The following is a 20,764-nucleotide window of genomic DNA, read 5'->3' as shown; positions in this document are numbered from 1 at the left end:
GGCAAAGCTGGAAGAAGCAAGAGTGAGAGAAGAGAATCTGATCAAAAGCAATGAGGATTTCAAGAGAGAAATGAAGCAGCAACAAGAAGAGACAAACAAGATACTGAAACAGATGATGGATATGTTCAACAAACAAGCCAACCCTTAGTTGCACACATTATTTTTAGCTTGTTTAGTTTTTGTCTTGAGTTTCTGAACTTCTTGTGCTCATGGCTTCAATTTTTGCATTTGATCATATTTTGCTTCTGAACAACTTTTTGCACTACTGATCAAGTTTTTTTTGCTTCTGAACTAAGTTTTCTTGCGTTATTATGTTTGTGCTTCTAAAAAAAAATTAATGCTCTGATATATATATATATATATATATATATATATATATATTTTGTGATTATAGAATATTTTTCTCACTATCTTTTTCTTAACTCTTTCTTTTTGTCTTTAGTTTTTATACTTTTTGTTGATGACAAAAGGGGGAGTAAATGTATAGTATTTATAGGCTCTGAGCCCCATTAATTTAATTTTTAATCAAGTTAAATTAATAGGACCTTCTTCTTATCTTTTAGTCTATTAATGTGAGAATATTCTGAGTGTTAATTCGTTTTTAATGATGAATATAATTAACATGGATAGAACTTAGGGGGAGCTTACAAACCTCACCTTAAAGTATTATTGGACTTAGGGGGAGCTTACAAACCTCAAACCCTTGTAGTCAACTTGTTAATTAGATTAACAACAATTGCACATTTTAAATACTAATGTTTGTCATCATCAAAAAGAGGTAGATTGTTGGAACAAAATGTGTTTAACATTACCCTTTGAGAGTTTTGATGATAACAAGGTATCAAAAATTGTCAATTGGATAAGCTAATATTTGTTCAAGTGTACATGACCATAGACAAAAATTTGACATCTTAAATAGGTTCTGGAAGAACAAAAGAGAGCTAAGGAATCAACAAAAAGGAAGCTTGAAGCATCTGAAGAGAAGGGCTCCTAAAGTATAGTGCTCCTGAAGAGATGACATCATCAGAAGCAAGTTCATCAGAAGCATCTCATCAGAAGCTGAAGTTCATCAGGAGATGCAAGACTTAAAGCTTCAAAGGTTGTTCAATGGATTTAATCTCGTCTAAGCATTGCAGAAGACTGGAAGAGTGAAGCAAAGACTATTTTGAAAGGATTTGAAGGCATTGGATGCTTGTTCTTTAAAGAGCGTTGACAAAGTACAATTGTACGAAGTGTACAACCACTACCTCCACTACTCTGTTTTTGTCTCTACTACAAGACAAGAAAAACACTACAAGAAATGTTGCATTTTGCCAGGGGCAGAAGCCCTGGCAAAATGCAGAAATCCTTGGCAAATGGACGTTTGCCAGGAGTTTTGCCAGGAGCAAAATACCCAGCAAATATGCTCATCGCAAATGACCCTGCCAGGGCTTTAGCTCCTGGCAAATTGCGTGGGTCCCATTCTCTGGTACAACCCCTGGCAACTTTTTTGACGCGTCCTGACCCACTTTTCATAGATAAAATCAAACGTTGCCAGGGGATTTGTGAGGGGCTAACCCCTGGCAAAATGCGTACGAAATTTTTTTAAAAAAAACATTTTTTAATTGTTTAAAAAATCAAAATATTAAAATCTAATAATTAAAATAATTTTATAAAACATTTTAAAATGTATATATTCCATAATAATTTGAATATTCAACAAGCATATATTCCATAAATAATTTGAAATATCATCTAAATAACATCCAACATATATCATTCTATATAACATTTATTTTTGTCCCGAGACCACAAAATTGTCTGTTTATTCATCAATTGAAAGACAAAGTCCAAGGATCCTGAGTTGAGTAAATAGACCATCAACAACATCAATCAAACTATGCATACCAAGATAACTTCTTCCTACATTCATCAATTGAAAGACAAAGTCCAAGGATCCTGAGTTGAGTAAAGATACTTCCATCAGTTGAGATCAATCACGTGAGTAAGACCTAGATAAATGAGAATTCCATCAGTGGTACAATCAACATAGAAAGCCAGCAAGTACATCTCAATCTTTCTTATAAACTTTGCAGAATCACATGTATACCTAGATAAATGACACATAGGAATAACAAAATGACTCCATTTCAATCAAAGTTAAGATCTCATTGCGTAAACACGATATAATTCTCACATGTTTTAGTCAAGCTTATATCATGGCAGAAACAACGGAAAATTAAAAAAGTTCAGTGATACACCAGCATTAAGAAACAAGAATCACTAACCAAATTCACACAACTCAGAATTCTGGACAACAACTCTAAGAAGGCTGACACGTTTAAGCGTTCACATAGTTTGATGATTTGCCTGGTTGAAATCACACCCATATTAAGCGTTCACATAGTTTGATGCTTTGCCTGGTTGGAATCACATCCATATTGTAACTGTCATAAAAATAAAAGAATGAATGAAACAGATACATGCAAGTAGCTCACAACATTTACTGTTATCTTTTTGTTTCAAACTAATATCAGCTACCAAGAATGAAAGGAAAGCAGGCACTAAACTAGAACAATCATCCTTTTTGAAATGGCAGGTCTAATTTATCATTCTCAAAATCCTAGACAAACTTGTAAATTATATAACAAAACTATGGTCATCATGACAAGAGAACCAAAGAACCATTGCAGTCAGTTCACCTATTTTCATTACATTTCATTTGGTCATCTGTATTCACTATTTATGTCACATAGAGAAATAATGTGTATGACATAGCTAACCTGCTTCAGATGGCTTGGATACAGACTAACTGGCTCGGAGAATAGTGTTCATGGTTACTAGAACAATGGTGCTCTTATGCCTTGCATCTTGCAACTTTTATGTCAATCTTGGTATATTCTATATAAAAGCAATATACATGTCCAGTTGCAGACTCTGGTTTTCTCATATCTTCTCTCTGTGTTTCTCTTCTAATGATGTTAGAATTAAATAGAATTACATGTAAATGATGTTTGGGTACTATATACTGAATCAAATATGCTATTTGCATATAGCTTTTACAGAATTCATACACAAACACCCATTTACTGCGGTGAAACCTTGCATTCCACTGCATATCAAAAAGATTAAGCCACGTAGTATGAAGAGTTCAGCAATTTAACCATTAATGAAAGACTATCACAGAAGAGAAAGGCCCAACATTCGGTTGCTTAACACTTGCACGTATAAATATAAAATTATCAACTCAAGATAGTTTTGCAGGCATACCTTGTTTGGGGAATCAACTACAACATCACTTATTGTGGCAGCAACTTCCACTGATCTTTCTGGTTCACCAGTCTGCATAAAAATAGCAATTGTCTGAAAACCTGTTCATGGATGATAACCACAATATACCTTAGAATTGCAAAGCTTACAAAATAGCATTAGCCTGAAATAAGTTCAAGTAATCGAATAAAATAAAAAGAAAGACCAGTTAACATTAACCTTACTGTAAGATAAAGAATGTAAGCAACAAAGTAACATAGGAAACAAGAATGTAAAAGAACAAAAGATAAGCCACAAATACAAAATCATGTTGATAAATACAAGGTAACTCAATCTTTCATCAGCATATTTGTAACGCACAAAGGCGAAACCTCTCGATTCACCAGTCCTTTAAAAAATACAAGAAAAATTCAACAAATAAATAAATTTGATAAATGAAAAATTGGGGGAAATTAAAAAAAAAACTTTTTTAACACCTTCGATCTTTGGGGATGAAGATGTCAACAACCTTTTCAGAAACATGTTAATGATTGTTGTCGCTTACAACTACCAGACGCGTAGCACCCATAGCAGTCGATCACGTGCAGTGTGACTGACTTCCATCGAAAATATAAATTAAATCAACATTTATTATTTCAATTTACATCCCATCCCAATCCCAATAATCCAAACATTAAATTCTTAACCTAAAATTCAAACTGTAAGCAACAAAGATGTGTCATGAAACCCGGAACCCGCCAAAAAGATTGCAGAATGACAGAGTAACAAAAATAATATATAAGTAAAAACCAGTATACACCTAAACGTTCTACTTGAGCACTTACACATAACATACTTCAGATATAAAACAGAGTAACAACATAACATAAAATCTGAATTAATCATAAATAAAATATAAAATCAAAGGTATGTGAAACTCACATTACTGACATAGATCGATCCAACATCCACTTCCTCCTTTTCAGCTTGAGACACAGAAGACCCAGCAGGATCTAAAATCAAAAAGCTTAAAAAACCAATAATTGAACCAAATTATAAACAGATCTGAATTGAACAAACAATGAAATAATGAATCAATCAACAAGAATTTATCGAATCTTCAAAAATTGAAAAGCATAATAAGAATGAAACCTTGAACAGCACCCATCTCTTTCTCAACCTTAGCTTGCATTTCGCGAAGGGCACTAGCTTCTTCCTCGATCTCTTTCAGCCTCTTCTTCATATCCTCCAATTCCTGCAAAATCAATTCATTCATGTTAAAAGGGAATATATAGATAGAGAAAACCTAACCTAATTCGATAACCCTAACCCTATGTCGGCATCCATGTCAACCTCTTCATCGGGAATGTCAGCACCATAGAATTCGTGCTCTGCCTGCTCCATCTTCGCTACTCCATCGTCTTCTTCTTCTTCCTTCTTCTTCACCTTGTCGTTCTCTCTCTCTCTCTCTCTCTCTCTCTCTCTCTCTCTCTCTCTCTCTCTCTCTCTCTCTCTCTTCCACACCGAGAGATTGTGAGGTGCGGTACGTTTAGTCCTCTTGGACTTACCTCCTGCCTTCAAATCGATACCCATGGTGAAGAAGCTTCTTCTTCTAGCTGCGGTCGAACGAGCGAAATGGGGCTAGGAGAGAGATTTTGAGGTTGAGGTTTTTATTTTTGGGAAAGTGATAATATTTTGGTAGATTTGAGTAAAAAGAGGTAAAAAAAATAATATTATAAACCCCTGTTTTATGATAATTGGGTCCCACCTTTTCCAAAGTCATTTGCCAGGGGCACTCCTGGCATTGCTCCTGGTAAATTTTCCAGGAGTTCTTGCTCCTGGCATAGTTCCCTAGCAAATTGCAACATTTCTAGTAGTGAAACAGCGCTGCCTGCAACGATGTTCCTTCACAATTGGAATGGATTTGAAATTGATCCTTCATAGGACAATAACCATATCAGGCAAAAGATCATTGGTGATTGATCAAAGTTTCAAACGACTCTATTTTTATGTGCTGGCAATTCACAACATTTCTTTCACACCTCTATATAAAGGAGTGAAGACTTAGAGATTGACAAGGACTCAACAACAATTTACAAGTGCCAAAACTCTGCTGAAATTATTCTGCATTCAAAAGTTCACTTAGAATTTCTTAACAACTTTCATATCTTAGAAATTCTGGAGTCTTAAGAGTCTGTATCTGATTTGTATTGTGAACACCACTGATTGTATATCAAGTGTTCAACTTCAAACATTTTTCTTTGTAATTCTGTTTGAATAGAAGTCTCTTGCAGTTGTACTTGAGCATTAGAAGTCTCTTGATTGTGTTCAGGAGCATAGGAAGTCTCTTGCAATTGTGCTTGAGCAGTTTGAAGTCTCTTGCTAGTTTCAGCAGTGAGCAGTTGTAATCAGATATTACATTTTAGTGAACTCTCCTTGAAAGTGCAAGGGGGACAGGACTACTTCCGGTTTGTGGAAGGAACTTGTATAATTGCTTTGTGTCTTTCTTCTTTCTCTCTCTCTGTTTTTATCCACTGCAAGTTAGTCCTGAACATCACTTCAGAAGCAGAACTCTATCTGCTCCTTATCAGTGTTTTCAGCTTAGTAGAAAACGAAGAAAAATCCAACACAATTCAACCCCCCTTCTTGTGTTTTTCTCACCTTCACATTGATGTACCATAAATGATCCCGATTTAGAACCTTAAGTACCAGCTTCTTGTTGGCAAGTTGGCATTAACATTTGGATGTCATACCAAAGTTTAAAAGGTCCTGGACTCCGAAAGCAACAACCTTCACAATAAAAATAATGAGAAGTTCATTTGGAAGTTTATCCATTACATAAGGAGTTCTCCTTTCTGTCGCATCAATGGAAGAATGTAAATGGATAATGTGTTGTGAAAGTAATTGTCGTGACAAAATTAGTTCCTATGCATAGTAACCGTACAAAGAGGGGAAGTTAATTTTTGGAGTTAGTGGGAAGTTGAAGGAGTTCTTCGGATGAAAGAAAAGAAATCTGAAAAGACTACTCGTTGGAATACTTAGAGTTTTCTAAAAAATGCCAATTCTCTCCTTTGAATATATTCAGTCGAAAATGGCATTTTTGGCGGGCAATTTGTTAGCTGGTATTTTCACCAGCCTCATTTAATGTGGTCATCATTAGTTTACTTTTACTCTTGAAGGAATTGATGTTTTTTCTTCAATCAAAGGAGTTTCGACGAGATGTTGGATTTAGCGTAAAAAGTCTCAAAACTTTGAATTTCGACAAGATACAGAGCAAGAGGTGAACTCGTCGAAGTCAAGCAACTGCCTTTGGAGCGGAAAGATTCGAATTTCAAAATAGAAGCGGTTTTCTCAAGGGAGAACGTGGGAGACAAGAAAATGTCTACATGGAAGGAGTGCTGATCGTGGGATTAGTTTCTTTCCATTTATTTTCTATGTAAAAATAGTAGTTTTCCATAGGGAAAACGGGTCGTAAATCACCTATACAGAATTCTAAAACACTCGAAGTACCGGCGCGAGAGAAAAGAGTCATAAAGAATGTATGTAAAGGATTTGTCGAACCACCTTTATTTTTAATGCACTTGCATTTGTATTTTTTTCTTTTCTTTAAATTTCTGCAATTTAAACTTAGTGCACCTTAATTGCTTTTAAAATATGTCAAAAGACGCCACACGATCTCGTCCCGTTCATTAAGCAACCTACGAACCCGATGAACGCACAACAAAAGAATGCACAACATGTCCTAGGATCTCTGGTTTGGTCCTTCTTGTTTAAATTGAAAGACACCACACGGTCTTGTCTCGTTCGTTAAACAACCTATGAACTTGATGAACGCACAACAACATAATGCACAACATGTCCTAGGATCTCTGACTTGGTGATTACTTGCATTGGTGAAATTTGGTGAATGTTGTGACTATGTGGAAATGTGGACTTTTATATGTTGCTTGATTATGCTAGTATACTTGAGGAATAATGTTTATGTGAAGATTCATTGTTGGATGATTTGATTAAGAGTTTATATACTTGACTTGGAAAATGAATATGCTTGGATAAAAGTATGATAATATTCATGTGAAGTTAGTATTCTAGGAATGATGAACTTGTGTCTATATATATATATATATATATATATATATATGTGTATATATATATATATATATATATATATATATGTGTATATATATATATATATATATATATATATGTATATGTGTATATATATATATATATATATATATATATATATATATATGTGTGTGTGTATATATATATATATGTATATATGGTGAATGAAATCTTTGAATGCTATTTATTTGGTTATATTTTATTATGTGGAATATTATCTAACCCCGTTGGTCATTTGGTTGACCGCCTACCCTTTTGTATGAATAATGTAGACGGCGTGCATGATTGAATTCTTGTTGCTTGTGAGTGCTTGAGGATTATCTTGGAAGCTACCTCTTTATCTTTGCTTGGAGTCTAGTTTAGGGCTCTGATTAGGAGTGTCGGGACTTTTGCATTTTATGCTATGTATTTTTGTTTGTTGCCGAGACTTATTGTCTATTGATGTCTGAGATTTGGGATATTTATTGGTGATGTATTATGAGATCTGAAACATGGTGTTGAGATTTTATTATTCATGTACTTGAGGATTATTACATGTTGATGAGATATTTATGTATGATGTTTTTCCACTGCGAGTTTTATGAAAACCGGTTTTTGTATGTTTTGGAGAAAATGACGATGTATCATCTAAACTCTTTCAAAAAATTGATTTAATTGCATGATTTATTGCATTCGTGGTTTAGGGTGTTACAACTACAAGTTGTGTACCCTTTTGTCATTTTACACATGGGTTGTCCTTATCATATCCTACCTCTTGGGATATTCCTTTATTATTCCAAGGATTCCAATCATTGGAGACAACTCATATTCTTCCTCGTTAAGAAATGGCCAGACTGGACCCGCACACTCGTACTTTGTACGACCCGGCTAGAGATTCAGGATGCTGCAACTTTCCAAATCTTCCGAGAAACAATCTTCGTCCACGTTGCTGCTTCCCACATCTTTAGAGTCATTCCTTAACCTACATCTTCAAACATCATAAACATGCATCAGTAGTTATAAATGATTAATTAACACACAAAACAATTAAAACTATAAAATCTTAAAATAGGCACCGATTAGATGTTTAAGGCATTACAATCACTAAATTACTTCTCCATTATATTTATGGGGGCTAAGTGCAACATGATAATTAACTTATTTCCCGGTTATTAGTACACCACCCTCCTTCAGTGGAGAAGGACTCATGAAGCACCACAACGGACAACGACGAGCTCAATCCCTCTACACAACGGATCTCCATCCAGATAAACCATTTTCCTAGGTCAAAGAGGATCAGTCCTCAAATTATATTGGGACAGGATGAGTAACCCAAGGGGTGATCTGAACTCAGTCCATATTTCAATTATGTCCTTGTCATGTCCTATATATTTTTTCTTTTGATCGGGTCAGACCCGGGCCAATGCATTATTGTTGGGATGAGTCGTAAGACATGGCCATATTTTGTCCAACCCTATAAGACTATTTTTTTGGTGGTGTTCCCTATAAGAAAATATGACCAAACATTTTCTCGTTTTTTACTCAAAAATGAATTTAAGTGTAAAGCATAAAAGATATACAACAATTGAGTTCACTCATCTCAAACAAAATAATAAATGTGACAACAAAGTTTCGATCAACCCTCTTCTTGAACTAATTCACTCCCTTACTAACATGATAGCTAGAAAACAATATTTTTTTGTTACATAGCTAAAAAACATTTCTTAAAAATGAAAAAGATAGCTAAAAAATTAATTAATTAAAAAACGTTTGTAAGACCATTGACCGAATTAAAGACAATTATATAATTCTTATTCTTAAATTTCTTACTGTTTATATTAAATAATATGTATAAGGTTATATTCACATTTATAATAGGTAAATAATATTATTATTTAAATTTTTTTGACTGCAATTACTTATCAATTTGACCAAAAATAAAAGGGATATTTTTTTATTGTTTTTCCTATCTTATCTCTGGATAAAGACTAAATATTATTTTATTCACTACCAACATTATATTATAATATCCATGGTTTCCTTTAGATCAATATATAGCATAGTTCATTCTCTTGTTCTTTCAGCAAAAAAAAAAAATAAAAAATCATTTTCTTCTTGAAACCCTAGAGAGAGAAACTCAAAACCATGTCTGATACATTTTGCAGCGACTGCAAGCGAGCGACGGATGTGGTATTTGACCACTCCGCCGGCAATGCAGTTTGCTCGGAGTGTGGTCTTGTCTTGGGATTTCACTCCATCGATGAAACCTCCGAGTGGCGAACTTTCGCTACCGAATCTGGAAATAACCATCTTGTTCATGTCGGTGGTCCCAGTAACCCTCTCCACAATATTGATACTATGGCTGAGAGGTTGGGACTGGTTCCGACCATTAAGGACCGAGCTAATGAGATATATAAGCGGGTTGAAAATCAGAAGTATAGTAAGGCAAGAAATCAGGACGCATTATTGGCTGCTTGCCTCTACATTGCTTGTCGACAAGAAGACAAGCCACGCACGGTAAAGGAAATTTGCTCGATTGCCAATGGAGCCACGAAGAAGGAAATTGGTCGCGCAAAAGAATACATAGTGAAACAACTAGGTTTGGAGAATGGTTGTCAATCTGTAGAAATGGGAACAATTCATGTTGGGGACTTTATGAGACGATTTTGTTCTAATCTTGGTATGAATCATCAAGCTGTTAAAGCAGCTCAGGAATCTGTTCAGAAATCCGAAGAATTTGATATAAGGAGAAGTCCAATAACAATTGCTGCAACAGTTATATACATCATAACTCAGCTTTCAGATGACAAAAAATCCCTGAAAGATATATCAGTTACTACAGGAGTTGCAGAAGGAACCATTAGGAACTCATACAAGGATCTCTATCCCCATGTTTCAAAGATAATACCAACCTGGTATGCGGAAGAAGAGGATCTGAAGAACCTATGCAACCCTTGAAACAAAACAGTACCGGTGATATTAAACAACCTAGATGAAGTATTGGATTGATTGAACTTTTGTATACTTTTTGTTTGAAATAAAGGCGTCTTTTAATAACAAAAAAAAATAATATATAGCGTAGTTAAGTTCAATTCTCTCATAAAAAAAAAAATAAACTGTAAGTTTACTCACACATTATTCACAAACAAGTTTTAACTCTAATAATACAGTTTCAATCAACCCTCTCTTTGGTATAACATACTCCCTTACTAAGAAGATAGCTAGAAATAGTGGATTTCAATTTTAGTTCAAATTTACTTTTTACTAATTTTTATTATTTTTAAATCTAAAATGCACTTTTGGCCCCCCCAAGTTTCACCATCTTGCGATTTTGGCCACCCAAGTTTCAAATCTATCTCGCATGAACAGTAGCGTCAATCTGCTTCTTTGCAACATGGATATGAGTTATGAAGATTGAGTTTGGTTTGATTTGTTTGAATGATTTTGATTTTGAGGATGACGATTAGGGTTGAAGATGTAGAAGATTTTTCCAATGTTTATTATTAGTTTTAATTTCATTTTACTATTTTGCTATTTTTAATTTTAATTAATTTCCATGTGTACACACAATTGTCAATATTTTATATAAAAAAACTATCCACATCAGCTTTGACTGAGTCAAAATCAAGGGGTACCATGGTTTTGCAAAGGGGTAAAACTTAAGGGGGCAAAAGTGCTATTTTCAAACTTGGGGGGCCAAAATCTCAAGTTTGTGAAACTTGGGCGGCCAAAAGTGCATTTTAGCCTACTTTTAATGTGTTGCTTTTTCTTCAGATGATCCTAAATATGATTTTACTATGAATGATTTTTGCAATCACGTACTTGAATCCCTAGATCTCATAATTGGCAATGGACACCTACCTATGATTGTAGTAGAGTTCAATTCTTACCTAAAAAAATTAATTAAGGACCCATCCATTGCATTTCTTTCAAAATATGATTGTTTTTTCATTTGACCAGATGTGTCTTTGCCAACTCTGTTTCAATATGTAGGCAAAAGAGTTGATGAAATGGTTGAGGCAGGGATGATTAACGAGATTCGAGAATATTTTGTACCTGGGCAGACAACTCAAAGGGAATTATAAGGGCTATTGGGGTTCCTGAGCTTGATTCTTTTGAGATAAACAAGAAAAACAACATTGATGATGCTCAAAAGGAAAAGATATTGAACGATCACTACAAAAAAACGGGGGAATTCTGGCGGTTTTATTATGGCAGTTGTCAATAACCGCCGCTTTAAACTGTACATTGTGGCAGTTTTTTAAGACGCCGCTATATACCGTATATTACGGCGGTTTTACCCGCCATTATAAACCATATTATGTTTGACAATTATTATGGTGTATTGTGGCAGTATCAGCCGCCGCTATTCTCCAATTTTATTTTCGGTCTTTCCCTCTCTGAAAAAACAAATTTTTACTTTCCCTCTCCTTCTTTTCATTTCAGTGAAATTATCCCTCTCTTTTCTTCCCTCTTATTCTCTATATCGATAAAAAAAAACTCCTCTCTCTGTCTATCTCTCTCTCGAAAACTAAACACACAAACCCTACTTGAACCTCAACACTTCTCTCTCGTCATCAGTTCTGTCTCCCACCGTACGCCGGAATCTTTTCGTGGTCGTCTCCCATCTTCGTGAGGCAAGTTCTTTCCCTCTGTCTCCAATGATTGTAGAAACTGTAAGGTTAATTGCTTCCCCCATCGTTGCTGAAAAACGCAGGTTTAGTCTTTCACTAGCTTCAATTTCTTTTTTGCGTTATTGCTCAAATCCCATAAAAACCCTAATTTTTTTTCCCTTCTCGTCCCCAATTTTGCTTTGGTTGGGTATTAATTTTGCGTGTGTCAAGGATTCAGTGTTGTTATAGTCTAATTTTTTGTGTGTGTATCAAGGATTCAATGTTCTATGCTTAACATGCAGTACTATCAATTCTTAATTTATTTTTTATCTATTTTTGTTCAGTGAAAAACGAAGACAGCGAATCAGAGAGAACCATTTACAGTCATGCCTAAATGTGTGATATATTTGGCTTTTAACTGGTTTGTTAAGATTCCAGGAATAAAATTTGTAAATTTTTTAGAATGGATTTATATATTGTTATGTTATGCATGTATACATTTAGAGAATTCATACTTTCTTTAACATTGGAAATTTGTTCATGCCAGTTCCAATTTATATTGGTCTCTTAATATTGTAACCATGAGGGGCTTATTATATCTATCTGGTGAAAAGTTCATGATGATATGCATTAACATGATATTTGTTTTTGGGGTGGATGAGTTGGTGGAACAAATCAAAGTGTTGTCATGGCAATGGAGCTTGTCTCGATTGAAAATTGCAACGTGTTTATTCTACGAATGGTGTTCGAATCCTCGCTTTTGTCTTGGGGGTTGATTCGGTTTTATTTTTGGTGGTGTTTTGTGTGTTGTTTGGGGGTGGCAGTTGGTGGTAGGGGCTTTGGTTCTGCCGGTTCAGTGGAGTTTGTGCTGTCATAGGTTCTGGCTGTTCGGTGGGCTGTTAGGCGTTGTCCAGGCAGCAGTTTTGCTGTTGTGTTCTTACGTAGCAGTGTCTGTGTTCCTTGTGTGGGAAGGGGGCAGATTCTGTGTTGACAGTAGCTTGTTTAGTGGGTCTGTTTGCGGTGGCACTTGGCTGTTTTGCGAGCCTGTATACTGTCCTGGCGTGGTTGTGCTGGTGGTTCTCTGTGGGTGTTATTTAGTTCTGCTTCAGGCTTTGTTTTTAGGGGGGTTTTTTAGTGAGTTGGTTCTTGGTGGAGAGGTGTTCCTTGCGTCAAGGCCCTCTCCATTTGTACTCTTTTTTCCTCCTATGCAGGTTAAGTACATCTTGTTGGAACTATAAAATTTTGTTGTTGGTTGGTGGAATATTATACACAATTAACAAAATTACTATTTCTTTGGATTAATGGTCTTCATTTCAATTTCTGTTGCTCGAAAAACGGCTTATCTGTCAATTTTATTTCGAATAGCAATCACTTGAAAAGAATGTTTGATTTGTGTTTATGGTAAGAATAAGCTTTCCTCACAACTAATTTTTGCTGTTAATTAATGTGTGATTTGTTTCGTATGATATGATTAGGTTAGCTTTGTTGAAAATCCCATCATGAGCAGTTGTGTCAAGCCACTGGTGCAGAACAAGGAACCTCCAATTGTTCTTCTACACGGTTTCGATAGGTGCTCAAAATTTGCAAGAGACAAAATTAGTTTTTACATTTTATGCTCAAGTTGATCCTGAATTTTATATTGTTCATTATTCAGTTCATGTTTAGAATGGAGATACGGATATCCATTGCTGGAAGAGTCTGGTTTTGAGACTTGGGCTATCGACATACTTGGTTGGGGTTTCTCTGATTTAGGTTTGTTTTATTACTTTGCTTAATGCAACTTGTTCCTTTACCCCTTTCTCTGTAAGGCTTTTTTTAGCTTTCAACTCAAAATTTTCTTTGATCCATCAGAAAATCTTCCTCCTTGTGACGTGGTATCAAAATGCAATCACTTCTATCAGGTTCTTATGTACTCTTTTAACGTAAATGTATCTCTTGTATCCCCGAGTGTTGATCAAACCTATAAAGTACTGACACAGACACGATCACCCGACACAACAGTGACAATGACACTTAATTCAAGATAATTGAATGGAATTGATTGAATGTAACCACATGTGTCGGTGCTACATAGTATCGAATCAGTTAAATTATTGGCTTTGACTTGTTCATAAACTATCATCTGAAGACTTGGCTGTCTTCACCGATGGTCAATTTCTTTCAACATTTCTTCTTTTCTTTGCATTGTTTCACTGTGTTGAGGGTGAGTTGTATTTTTCTATAACAGTTTTGGAAGTCCTACATCAGAAGGCCAATGATATTGGTTGGACCAAGCCTCGGTTCTGTTGTTGCCATTGACTTTGTTGTCAATTATCCAGAAGCTGTATGTGCCATCCAATAATTTCACGTCTTAATATCCACCACGGCACAGTTTTTGGAAAGATTTCATTAAAATAAAGTTCATGAAATGACTTTAGTGATTTATTTGCAGTTCATCTTTTCAGGTGGAAAAACTTATTTTGATTGACGCTAGTGTATATGCAGAGGGAACTGGAAACTTAGCAACCTTACCTAGATCGGTAGCCTATGCTGGGGTAAATATCTCCGCATCTTACTAAAACATTAAGCTAATATTGATCATCGTCATTATAATTCAATGCTTACACTGTTTGGCATCAGGTATATTTATTGAAGAGTCTTCCATTACGCTTATATGCCAACTATTTGACCTTCACTAACATGTCCTTACGCACCATCCTTGACGGGACTAATGTGAGTTTTCCTATCCTTAAAATGACTACTAGGCATCACATTTTTATCTTCATATTGGGACATTAGGCACATGTTCCCTTTGATAACTTGGCATCACATGATCAAGAACTTTGTGCTTGGTTGGTAATAGGATAGCCGAGAGTTTTAACAACCCAATATATGTTTCAACATTTTTCATATATCCTCTTTATAGGTGGGCCGCTTGCATTGCTTATTGCCATGGTGGGATGATGCTACTGTTGATTTTATGACTAGTGGCGGTTACAAAATTGCACCCCTCATAAGAAAGGTATATTCAATATTTTATGTTAATTTTATGGATTTTGGTGTTGGTCCCCTTCGAGACAAATGAATACATTGAAATATGATTTTTTGCCCATGGGGTATGATGACAGTAGTCACTTGCTTGTTGACTGCTTGCCAATTTTGCAACAAGATGTATTAACTTGCTTTGACTGGTTTTCATGCTTATAGATTTGCAATTGTCTCTTTAGCTAGCAGGGAACTATTCTTTTGAGGAATACAACTTATTGGTAGAGGGGAAGCAAGTATGAAGCGGTACTTGGAAATTCATCCATACTGCACATATTCGATGTAAATTCAGTTACTGAGTTTCATAAATTAACAGTTAGTTCACTGTTTGTAAAAGACCTGTCAGATTATGTAATTGTAGAGTTTCTTTTCATTTATATGCAACATATTTATGTTTGTTATACTTTTTATCAGCATTTTTTTTTTAATTATTTTTGCTCCATAAATGTATGCATTTTATGTAGTAATTGTTGTTCAAATTATTATTATTTTTTTAATAAAAAAGGTGGCAATTGTGGCGGTTGAAACTGCCACAATTTTCATATTTTTTTAACAAAAGAAATGACAATTCTGGCGGTTGGAACTGCCATTATATGCACAAAATTAGCCGCCATTTTAAACGTTGCTTATTGCGGCAGTTGTTGTGGCGGTCAACAATAAACTGCCACTTTACACCTAGTGGCAGGAAAAATTACGGCAGTTTTGAAACTGCCAGTTTAGTATATAGCGGCGGCTAAAACCGCCAGAACATGCAAAATTTAGCCGCCGCAATGCTCGCGATTTTTTGTAGTGGATGTTCTCGAAAAAAACCAAACACAACACTTGCATATTGTCTAAAAATCAACTCTTGAAGATCGAGAATATGTCTCATATGCTTGGATCAATAGTGTACAAAATTGATTCTACGGAAGTCTTTGAGGCCCTTTTAAGGGAAGAAGATTATAAAAATTTGCATCTAGAGATTAAGCCAAGCATGGAGATAGTAAAAGAGATTCCTAGAGGAGACAGCTGATCGATTTAGATATGAAAAATATTCAAATGAAAATGAAAAACATGCACCCAATGGTATTGGAAACATTGGGGCAAAAATTATATAAAAAGAATTTTGTTTATTTTCATTGAAATATAAGAATTACTTTTCGCACTAAGAGGAACTTGGTTGTCTTCCCCTCAAAATAAAAATAAATATTTGATGTCCTATTTTCTTGTGGGAATAAGTTTAAGGTGGATAGTACCCCTTTTAGGACAGATTATGTGCTTGGTAGGTCAGGTTTATGCCCCCTCAGCTTTTTGTATTTCTTTTTTTTTCTAATATAATTTTCCTCACTTAAATAAAGTCTCAGGTGAGTTGGGTTTTAAGGATTTTGTTGTCTTTTTAAAATCAATAATACAATAAATAAAATAAAATGTAAAATTAGTTGAATTTTACACAAAATTAAGAGATGCTTTTTTTATGAAATTTTTTTTATGAACCATAATTAGTAAATGTTAACGAAGAGAGAATTATATCCTTTGAAAAAGTTATATATAATATATATTTGATTTGTAATTTTTCTTCTTGTAGTGAATAACCTTAACTTTTGTGTCAATTAACTTAAACAGCAAGACTTAAAAGAGTAACGGGAGCTTCAATATATGATACACTCACATATTAAGATGTATCTGTATTTTTGTGTTTTAAATTAATATAGTAACAAAAAATTTCATGAAATAAAAAGTTATTTGTCAATTTTTATACTTTAAAAAAATATTATTTCATAAAAAAAAAAAATTATTTCATTGTTTATAGAATCATACTAAATTTTTTATATTTTATCATAAAAAATAATTAATATTCTAGTATGAGTAATAAAAATTCAAACAAATTCCTCTCAAATAAAAATAAATTTTATTACTCGAATATTATGGTAAATGATATTTAGTTATTATATGATTGTAAATGATATAAAATAAAAAAAATTCAAAAAGAACTCATTTAACTATTAGAGGCTTCCCGGGATGCCAACCTTGTTGGGATGTCGGTGTTTCCTCTTGATGCTTGTCCTCTCTCCCTGCTTAGCAAAAAAAAAACTATTAAATTAAATATTAGATATGTACCGGTACATATTAAATATCTAAAGGTGTGTTTGATATTATAAAAGAATGAAGGACATAACAAAACAACTTCGTTGGGGGCAAGGGATGACAAAAACTGAAATTTTATCCCTCACTAAATCACAACACAACTTTTTGTCTCAAGTACAAGTTGTCTAAAATACAAAATAATATTTTGTCCACAAAAAAAAAATGTTCAATACCATAAAAATTTGTTCTTGTTGTTATGTCTTGTGTTATGTTGGTATGTCCAATACATATTTTTTAGCATATCTAACACACCATAAGTTTGCCATAGAAATTACTTTTGTTAACCCTAAAAATAATAATTTTTATAAACAAATATATAAGTACCCTTAATATAATTTTCTAACGGAATTTTTTCAAACATTAAAATGTAATCCAAATCCAAGGTGAATGTTATAAAATTGACATTTTGTTTGGTCAAGTAAAATTGATATTTTGAAATAGATGTAAGTAATTTATATGTAATCGAGTTAGAGACTGGTATTAAGTGATGTTACCATTTTGTAACCTCGTTAGATTTTGTGATAAATGGTATGCATGGTTTCTCCTGAAGTTTGTTAAATTTGTGTATGTGTCTAGAATTAACTTGTCCATGAGTTGGACGGTAGCTTTTATTTATCTTTTTTTTAACCTATGATATTTTACTATATCAATCAGTGTGTTCATAACTAGGAGTTTAATTTATTTTTTTTTTACCACAAAAATCATCTTCCGAGAATGGTGTTTATAAGGGACTATTATGTAAGAGAAATGATATTTGAACATCCATTTAGTGACAACTTTTGCAACAACTTTCTCTCTCATACTCACATTACTTTTTACTTTATCTCTCTATTGCTATAGTTTCTGTGCCAATACCACTTTTTTCTTTGTAAAATAAGGTTGTCACCAAATTGGTTGTTCAAATAACACTCATCATTATGTAATTCCTGATCATTAATTTGTGCTTACCTCGTATCCGTTGGTACTTGATTATTCGCACAATCTTTTGAATCATGAATTTCCCCATTACCAGCACAAAAGACTTAAAAAGGAATGCAATGACGGGGCAAAGAACTTGACCCAGTGAATAAACAAACCCTAATAGATAAAATAGATTGTGTTCAGCAGAAAATTTGAACAACCTAAAAGTAAAAGACAAGCAACCCTAAACGAATAGTAACAGAACCTGTATCAATCACCTACATGGAAACAATCTAACTGATCCACGTACGGGCACGAAATGATAATGCAACAAAAAGAAATTGTGGGTAAAAGTTCAAAACACCTAGAAGATTGGCGAGTGAATCCGACCACCAACATAGATTCACATCTTCATAAAACTTATCACAATGCAAATCATTATAATTACCATTATTCTTGTCAGCTAATGATTTACTCTTAGGTTTTGTTGATTTGCTAGATTTTGAGTATTTCTTTATTTTTTTCTATCGCAACTCCCACTTCATTTCTTACATTTTTAATTTTCTTTTAATTCATGTTTCCCTAGAATCATATGTGAATAAGGTTGAAACCAATATGTAAAAAATGTAAACACATTTGAAATAATCATTGTATTTGAGATATGAAAATTCTAAGAACACGAAGAGGAAGGAACCTACACTCTAATAAAGATCTGAGTCCTCTAAAAGGATTCGAATTGTCTAAAGTGTGCAACTAATATTAAAGAGTTAAATTAAATAATATTGTTGATTGATAAACACTTAATAGTTGATATTATATATATATACATGTCCATAACCAATTATGGGTGATTGTAATGTAAACTTATATGTTACATGCTTATGCTATAAGTGTTTCATTATCGTTTATCCAAACAGAGTGTTTTTATTATCAGAACTAGTTACAAACCCGTGCTTCGCACGGGGGTTCAGTAACGTATTTGACAAAATATTATATTGAAAGGATAGATTGCGAAATGACAGATAATTATAAATCATAATACAATATTTAGAGTATTTTTTTTTGACAAATACAATATTTAGAATACTCTTGCATTGCGGATTACAAAATTAAATCTTCAAAATGGCTTGATCACGAGTAACAAATGAAAACATATTTAGCTTCAACGTATATAAATCCTTTCACATGATCTACAGCAAAGGCAGATATTAACTGCAATTTAGTATCCAGATCTTTCAGGTGAACAAACTTCTGCATCAGACAGATAGCTGAAAGCCTCTCTACCTGATTTATATCATTGTGTTTTAGCTTCAACGTATGTAAATCTTTTCACATGATCTACAGGAAAGGCTAGGGATGTCAATGGATACCCATGTGTACGGATAATATGATACCGTCCCCGAGCCGGTTGGATAAATATGATACCCGTGCCCGCCCCGTATCCTCGTGGGTGCCCACTATACTGGTACCCGTGGGTATTGAGGTATCCATGAGTACCCACGGAGTTTTGAATTTATTTATTTTTTGGTACAAATAATAACTTTTTTTAATTACCAAAAAACTTCAACTTTTAAACATCCATACATAAAAATTCAAAATTTCATAAATCATACATAATCCATAGAAAATTCATGATTCTTATATAATCTATATGTTTTATGATGTGAATGAAGTGAAAACGGTGAACTTAATAAGATGATATAAAAAATTTAAAATAAAAATAGGTTATTATTGAGGATTTTTAGGTGGGCGGTAAAATTTTCTTCAATAAGGTAACAACTTTAAGTAATAAGATATGATATATAAAGATATTTTAGCAATTTACTTAATTTATTATCGGGTATGGGTACCCGTGATTATGGATACAATCAAATCTGTGTCTGTGTCCATATAATAATGGGTAGTCAAATACCCGTATATTATACCTGTGGATACCCGTGGGTATGGGTATTTTTGCCACCCCTAGCAAAGGCAGATATTAACTGCAATTTAGTACCACGTATATAAATCCTTTCACATGATCTACAGCAAAGGTAGATATTAACTGTAATTTAGTATCCAGTCCTTTCAGGTGAACAAACTTCTGCATCAAACAGATAGTTGAATACCTCTCTACCGGATTTGTATCATTTTGCCTTTCAGTTTCAACGTATATAAATCCTTTCACATGATCTATAGCAAAGGCAGATATTAACTGCAATTTAGTACCGAGTCCTTTCAGGTGAATTATACGTACTTTTAAAACATTTGTTTTAAAGGAAAGATGTTCAAATTACGGAATATTACCATTCTTCGTAAATTTGAGAATGAAGGTCGCATAATCCAAATATTTGTGATGCATGGTCTAAGGCATGGGGTTCAGTAATGTATTTTGTAGAAAAATTGTTCTAAAGGAAAAATGAGTAAATTAAGGGAGATAGCCGCATTTTTTTAAGAGATTTTTGTCGTTTATAATTGTGAAATTCAAGCAAAGCATATTGCACAAACATTAGAAATGCGCATCTTTATAAAATATTTATCAAAGCATTACAAAGCCTTAATTCATGAAAAGAGCATATATTTTGTTCATGAGAAATGTGCAAATTACGAAAAACTGTTATCCTTTCTATATGTGGAAATCAAAACCACATAATCTAAAAAATTAATTTTTAGTTGAAATTCGAGAAATTTATCTGAACTTTTCCGTAAAAGGATGAAAGTTTTAGGACAAAACTTATTAGCTAAACATATATTAATGTTATATTTATAAAATTTTATGAGAGATGGTT

The 20,764-nt window shown here is 33.7% G+C and overlaps 2 protein-coding genes and 1 pseudogene across 13 annotated transcripts; 2 read left to right on the top strand and 1 right to left on the bottom strand.

The window, feature by feature from the left end:
• Window positions 1–1,707: 1,707 nt before the first annotated feature.
• LOC146937298 (uncharacterized) lies at window positions 1,708–5,043 on the bottom strand. 5 transcript variants are annotated; one of them, XM_085751696.1, is made up of 7 exons: window positions 4,582–5,042; window positions 4,381–4,483; window positions 4,171–4,241; window positions 3,250–3,321; window positions 2,763–2,951; window positions 2,268–2,426; window positions 1,708–1,991 (listed from the first exon to the last, which is right to left on the bottom strand). In XM_085751696.1, the coding sequence occupies exons 1-5, from the start codon at window positions 4,819–4,821 to the stop codon at window positions 2,865–2,867; spliced, it is 573 nt and encodes a 190-aa protein (XP_085607822.1). In that variant the 5' UTR covers window positions 4,822–5,042; the 3' UTR covers window positions 1,708–1,991; window positions 2,268–2,426; window positions 2,763–2,864. The 5 variants fall into 5 exon arrangements, 2 of the variants coding, with proteins under 2 accessions (XP_085607822.1, XP_085607821.1); XR_015030900.1 differs by lacking the exons at window positions 1,708–1,991; window positions 2,268–2,426 and having other exon boundaries at window positions 2,813–3,321; window positions 4,171–4,255; window positions 4,559–5,024; XR_015030899.1 differs by lacking the exons at window positions 1,708–1,991; window positions 2,268–2,426 and having other exon boundaries at window positions 2,813–3,321; window positions 4,171–4,255; window positions 4,582–5,022.
• A 4,413-nt stretch (window positions 5,044–9,456) lies between these two features.
• Window positions 9,457–10,322, top strand: LOC146937297 (transcription initiation factor IIB pseudogene; annotated as a pseudogene).
• A 1,192-nt stretch (window positions 10,323–11,514) lies between these two features.
• On the top strand, window positions 11,515–15,375 carry LOC146937296 (alpha/beta hydrolase domain-containing protein VTE7-like). Of its 8 annotated transcripts, none has more exons than XM_085751688.1 (9): window positions 11,515–11,967; window positions 13,424–13,518; window positions 13,603–13,700; window positions 13,800–13,849; window positions 14,176–14,271; window positions 14,393–14,482; window positions 14,568–14,660; window positions 14,854–14,949; window positions 15,155–15,375. In XM_085751688.1, the coding sequence occupies exons 2-9, from the start codon at window positions 13,448–13,450 to the stop codon at window positions 15,212–15,214; spliced, it is 654 nt and encodes a 217-aa protein (XP_085607814.1). In that variant the 5' UTR covers window positions 11,515–11,967; window positions 13,424–13,447; the 3' UTR covers window positions 15,215–15,375. The 8 variants fall into 8 exon arrangements, with proteins under 8 accessions (XP_085607814.1, XP_085607812.1, XP_085607817.1 ...); XM_085751686.1 differs by having other exon boundaries at window positions 11,515–11,972; XM_085751691.1 differs by having other exon boundaries at window positions 11,515–12,052; window positions 15,162–15,375.
• The last annotated feature ends 5,389 nt before the right edge of the window (window positions 15,376–20,764 follow it).

The sequence above is a fragment of the Medicago sativa genome, chromosome 3 (genome assembly GCF_051527215.1).
Source record: "Medicago sativa cultivar Bolivia chromosome 3, Bolivia_mono, whole genome shotgun sequence".
Classification (NCBI taxonomy): domain Eukaryota; kingdom Viridiplantae; phylum Streptophyta; class Magnoliopsida; order Fabales; family Fabaceae; genus Medicago; species Medicago sativa.
This window is presented reverse-complemented; position numbering and strand designations above follow the sequence as displayed.

Excerpts from the sequence above, each read along its gene's own strand:
- LOC146937298 (XM_085751695.1), bottom strand. The coding sequence starts at position 4,821 with ATGGGTATCGATTTGAAGGCAGGAGGTAAGTCCAAGAGGACTAAACGT. Across the intron at positions 4,484-4,581 it reads CTGACATTCCCGATGAAGAG|GAATTGGAGGATATGAAGAA; the intron begins GTTGACATGGAT and ends TTGATTTTGCAG. Across the intron at positions 3,322-4,170 it reads GATCGATCTATGTCAGTAAT|ACTGGTGAACCAGAAAGATC; the intron begins GTGAGTTTCACA and ends ATTTTTATGCAG.
- LOC146937296 (XM_085751688.1), top strand. The coding sequence starts at position 13,448 with ATGAGCAGTTGTGTCAAGCCACTGGTGCAGAACAAGGAACCTCCAATT. Across the intron at positions 13,519-13,602 it reads CTTCTACACGGTTTCGATAG|TTCATGTTTAGAATGGAGAT; the intron begins GTGCTCAAAATT and ends TTCATTATTCAG. Across the intron at positions 14,950-15,154 it reads TTGCACCCCTCATAAGAAAG|CTAGCAGGGAACTATTCTTT; the intron begins GTATATTCAATA and ends TTGTCTCTTTAG.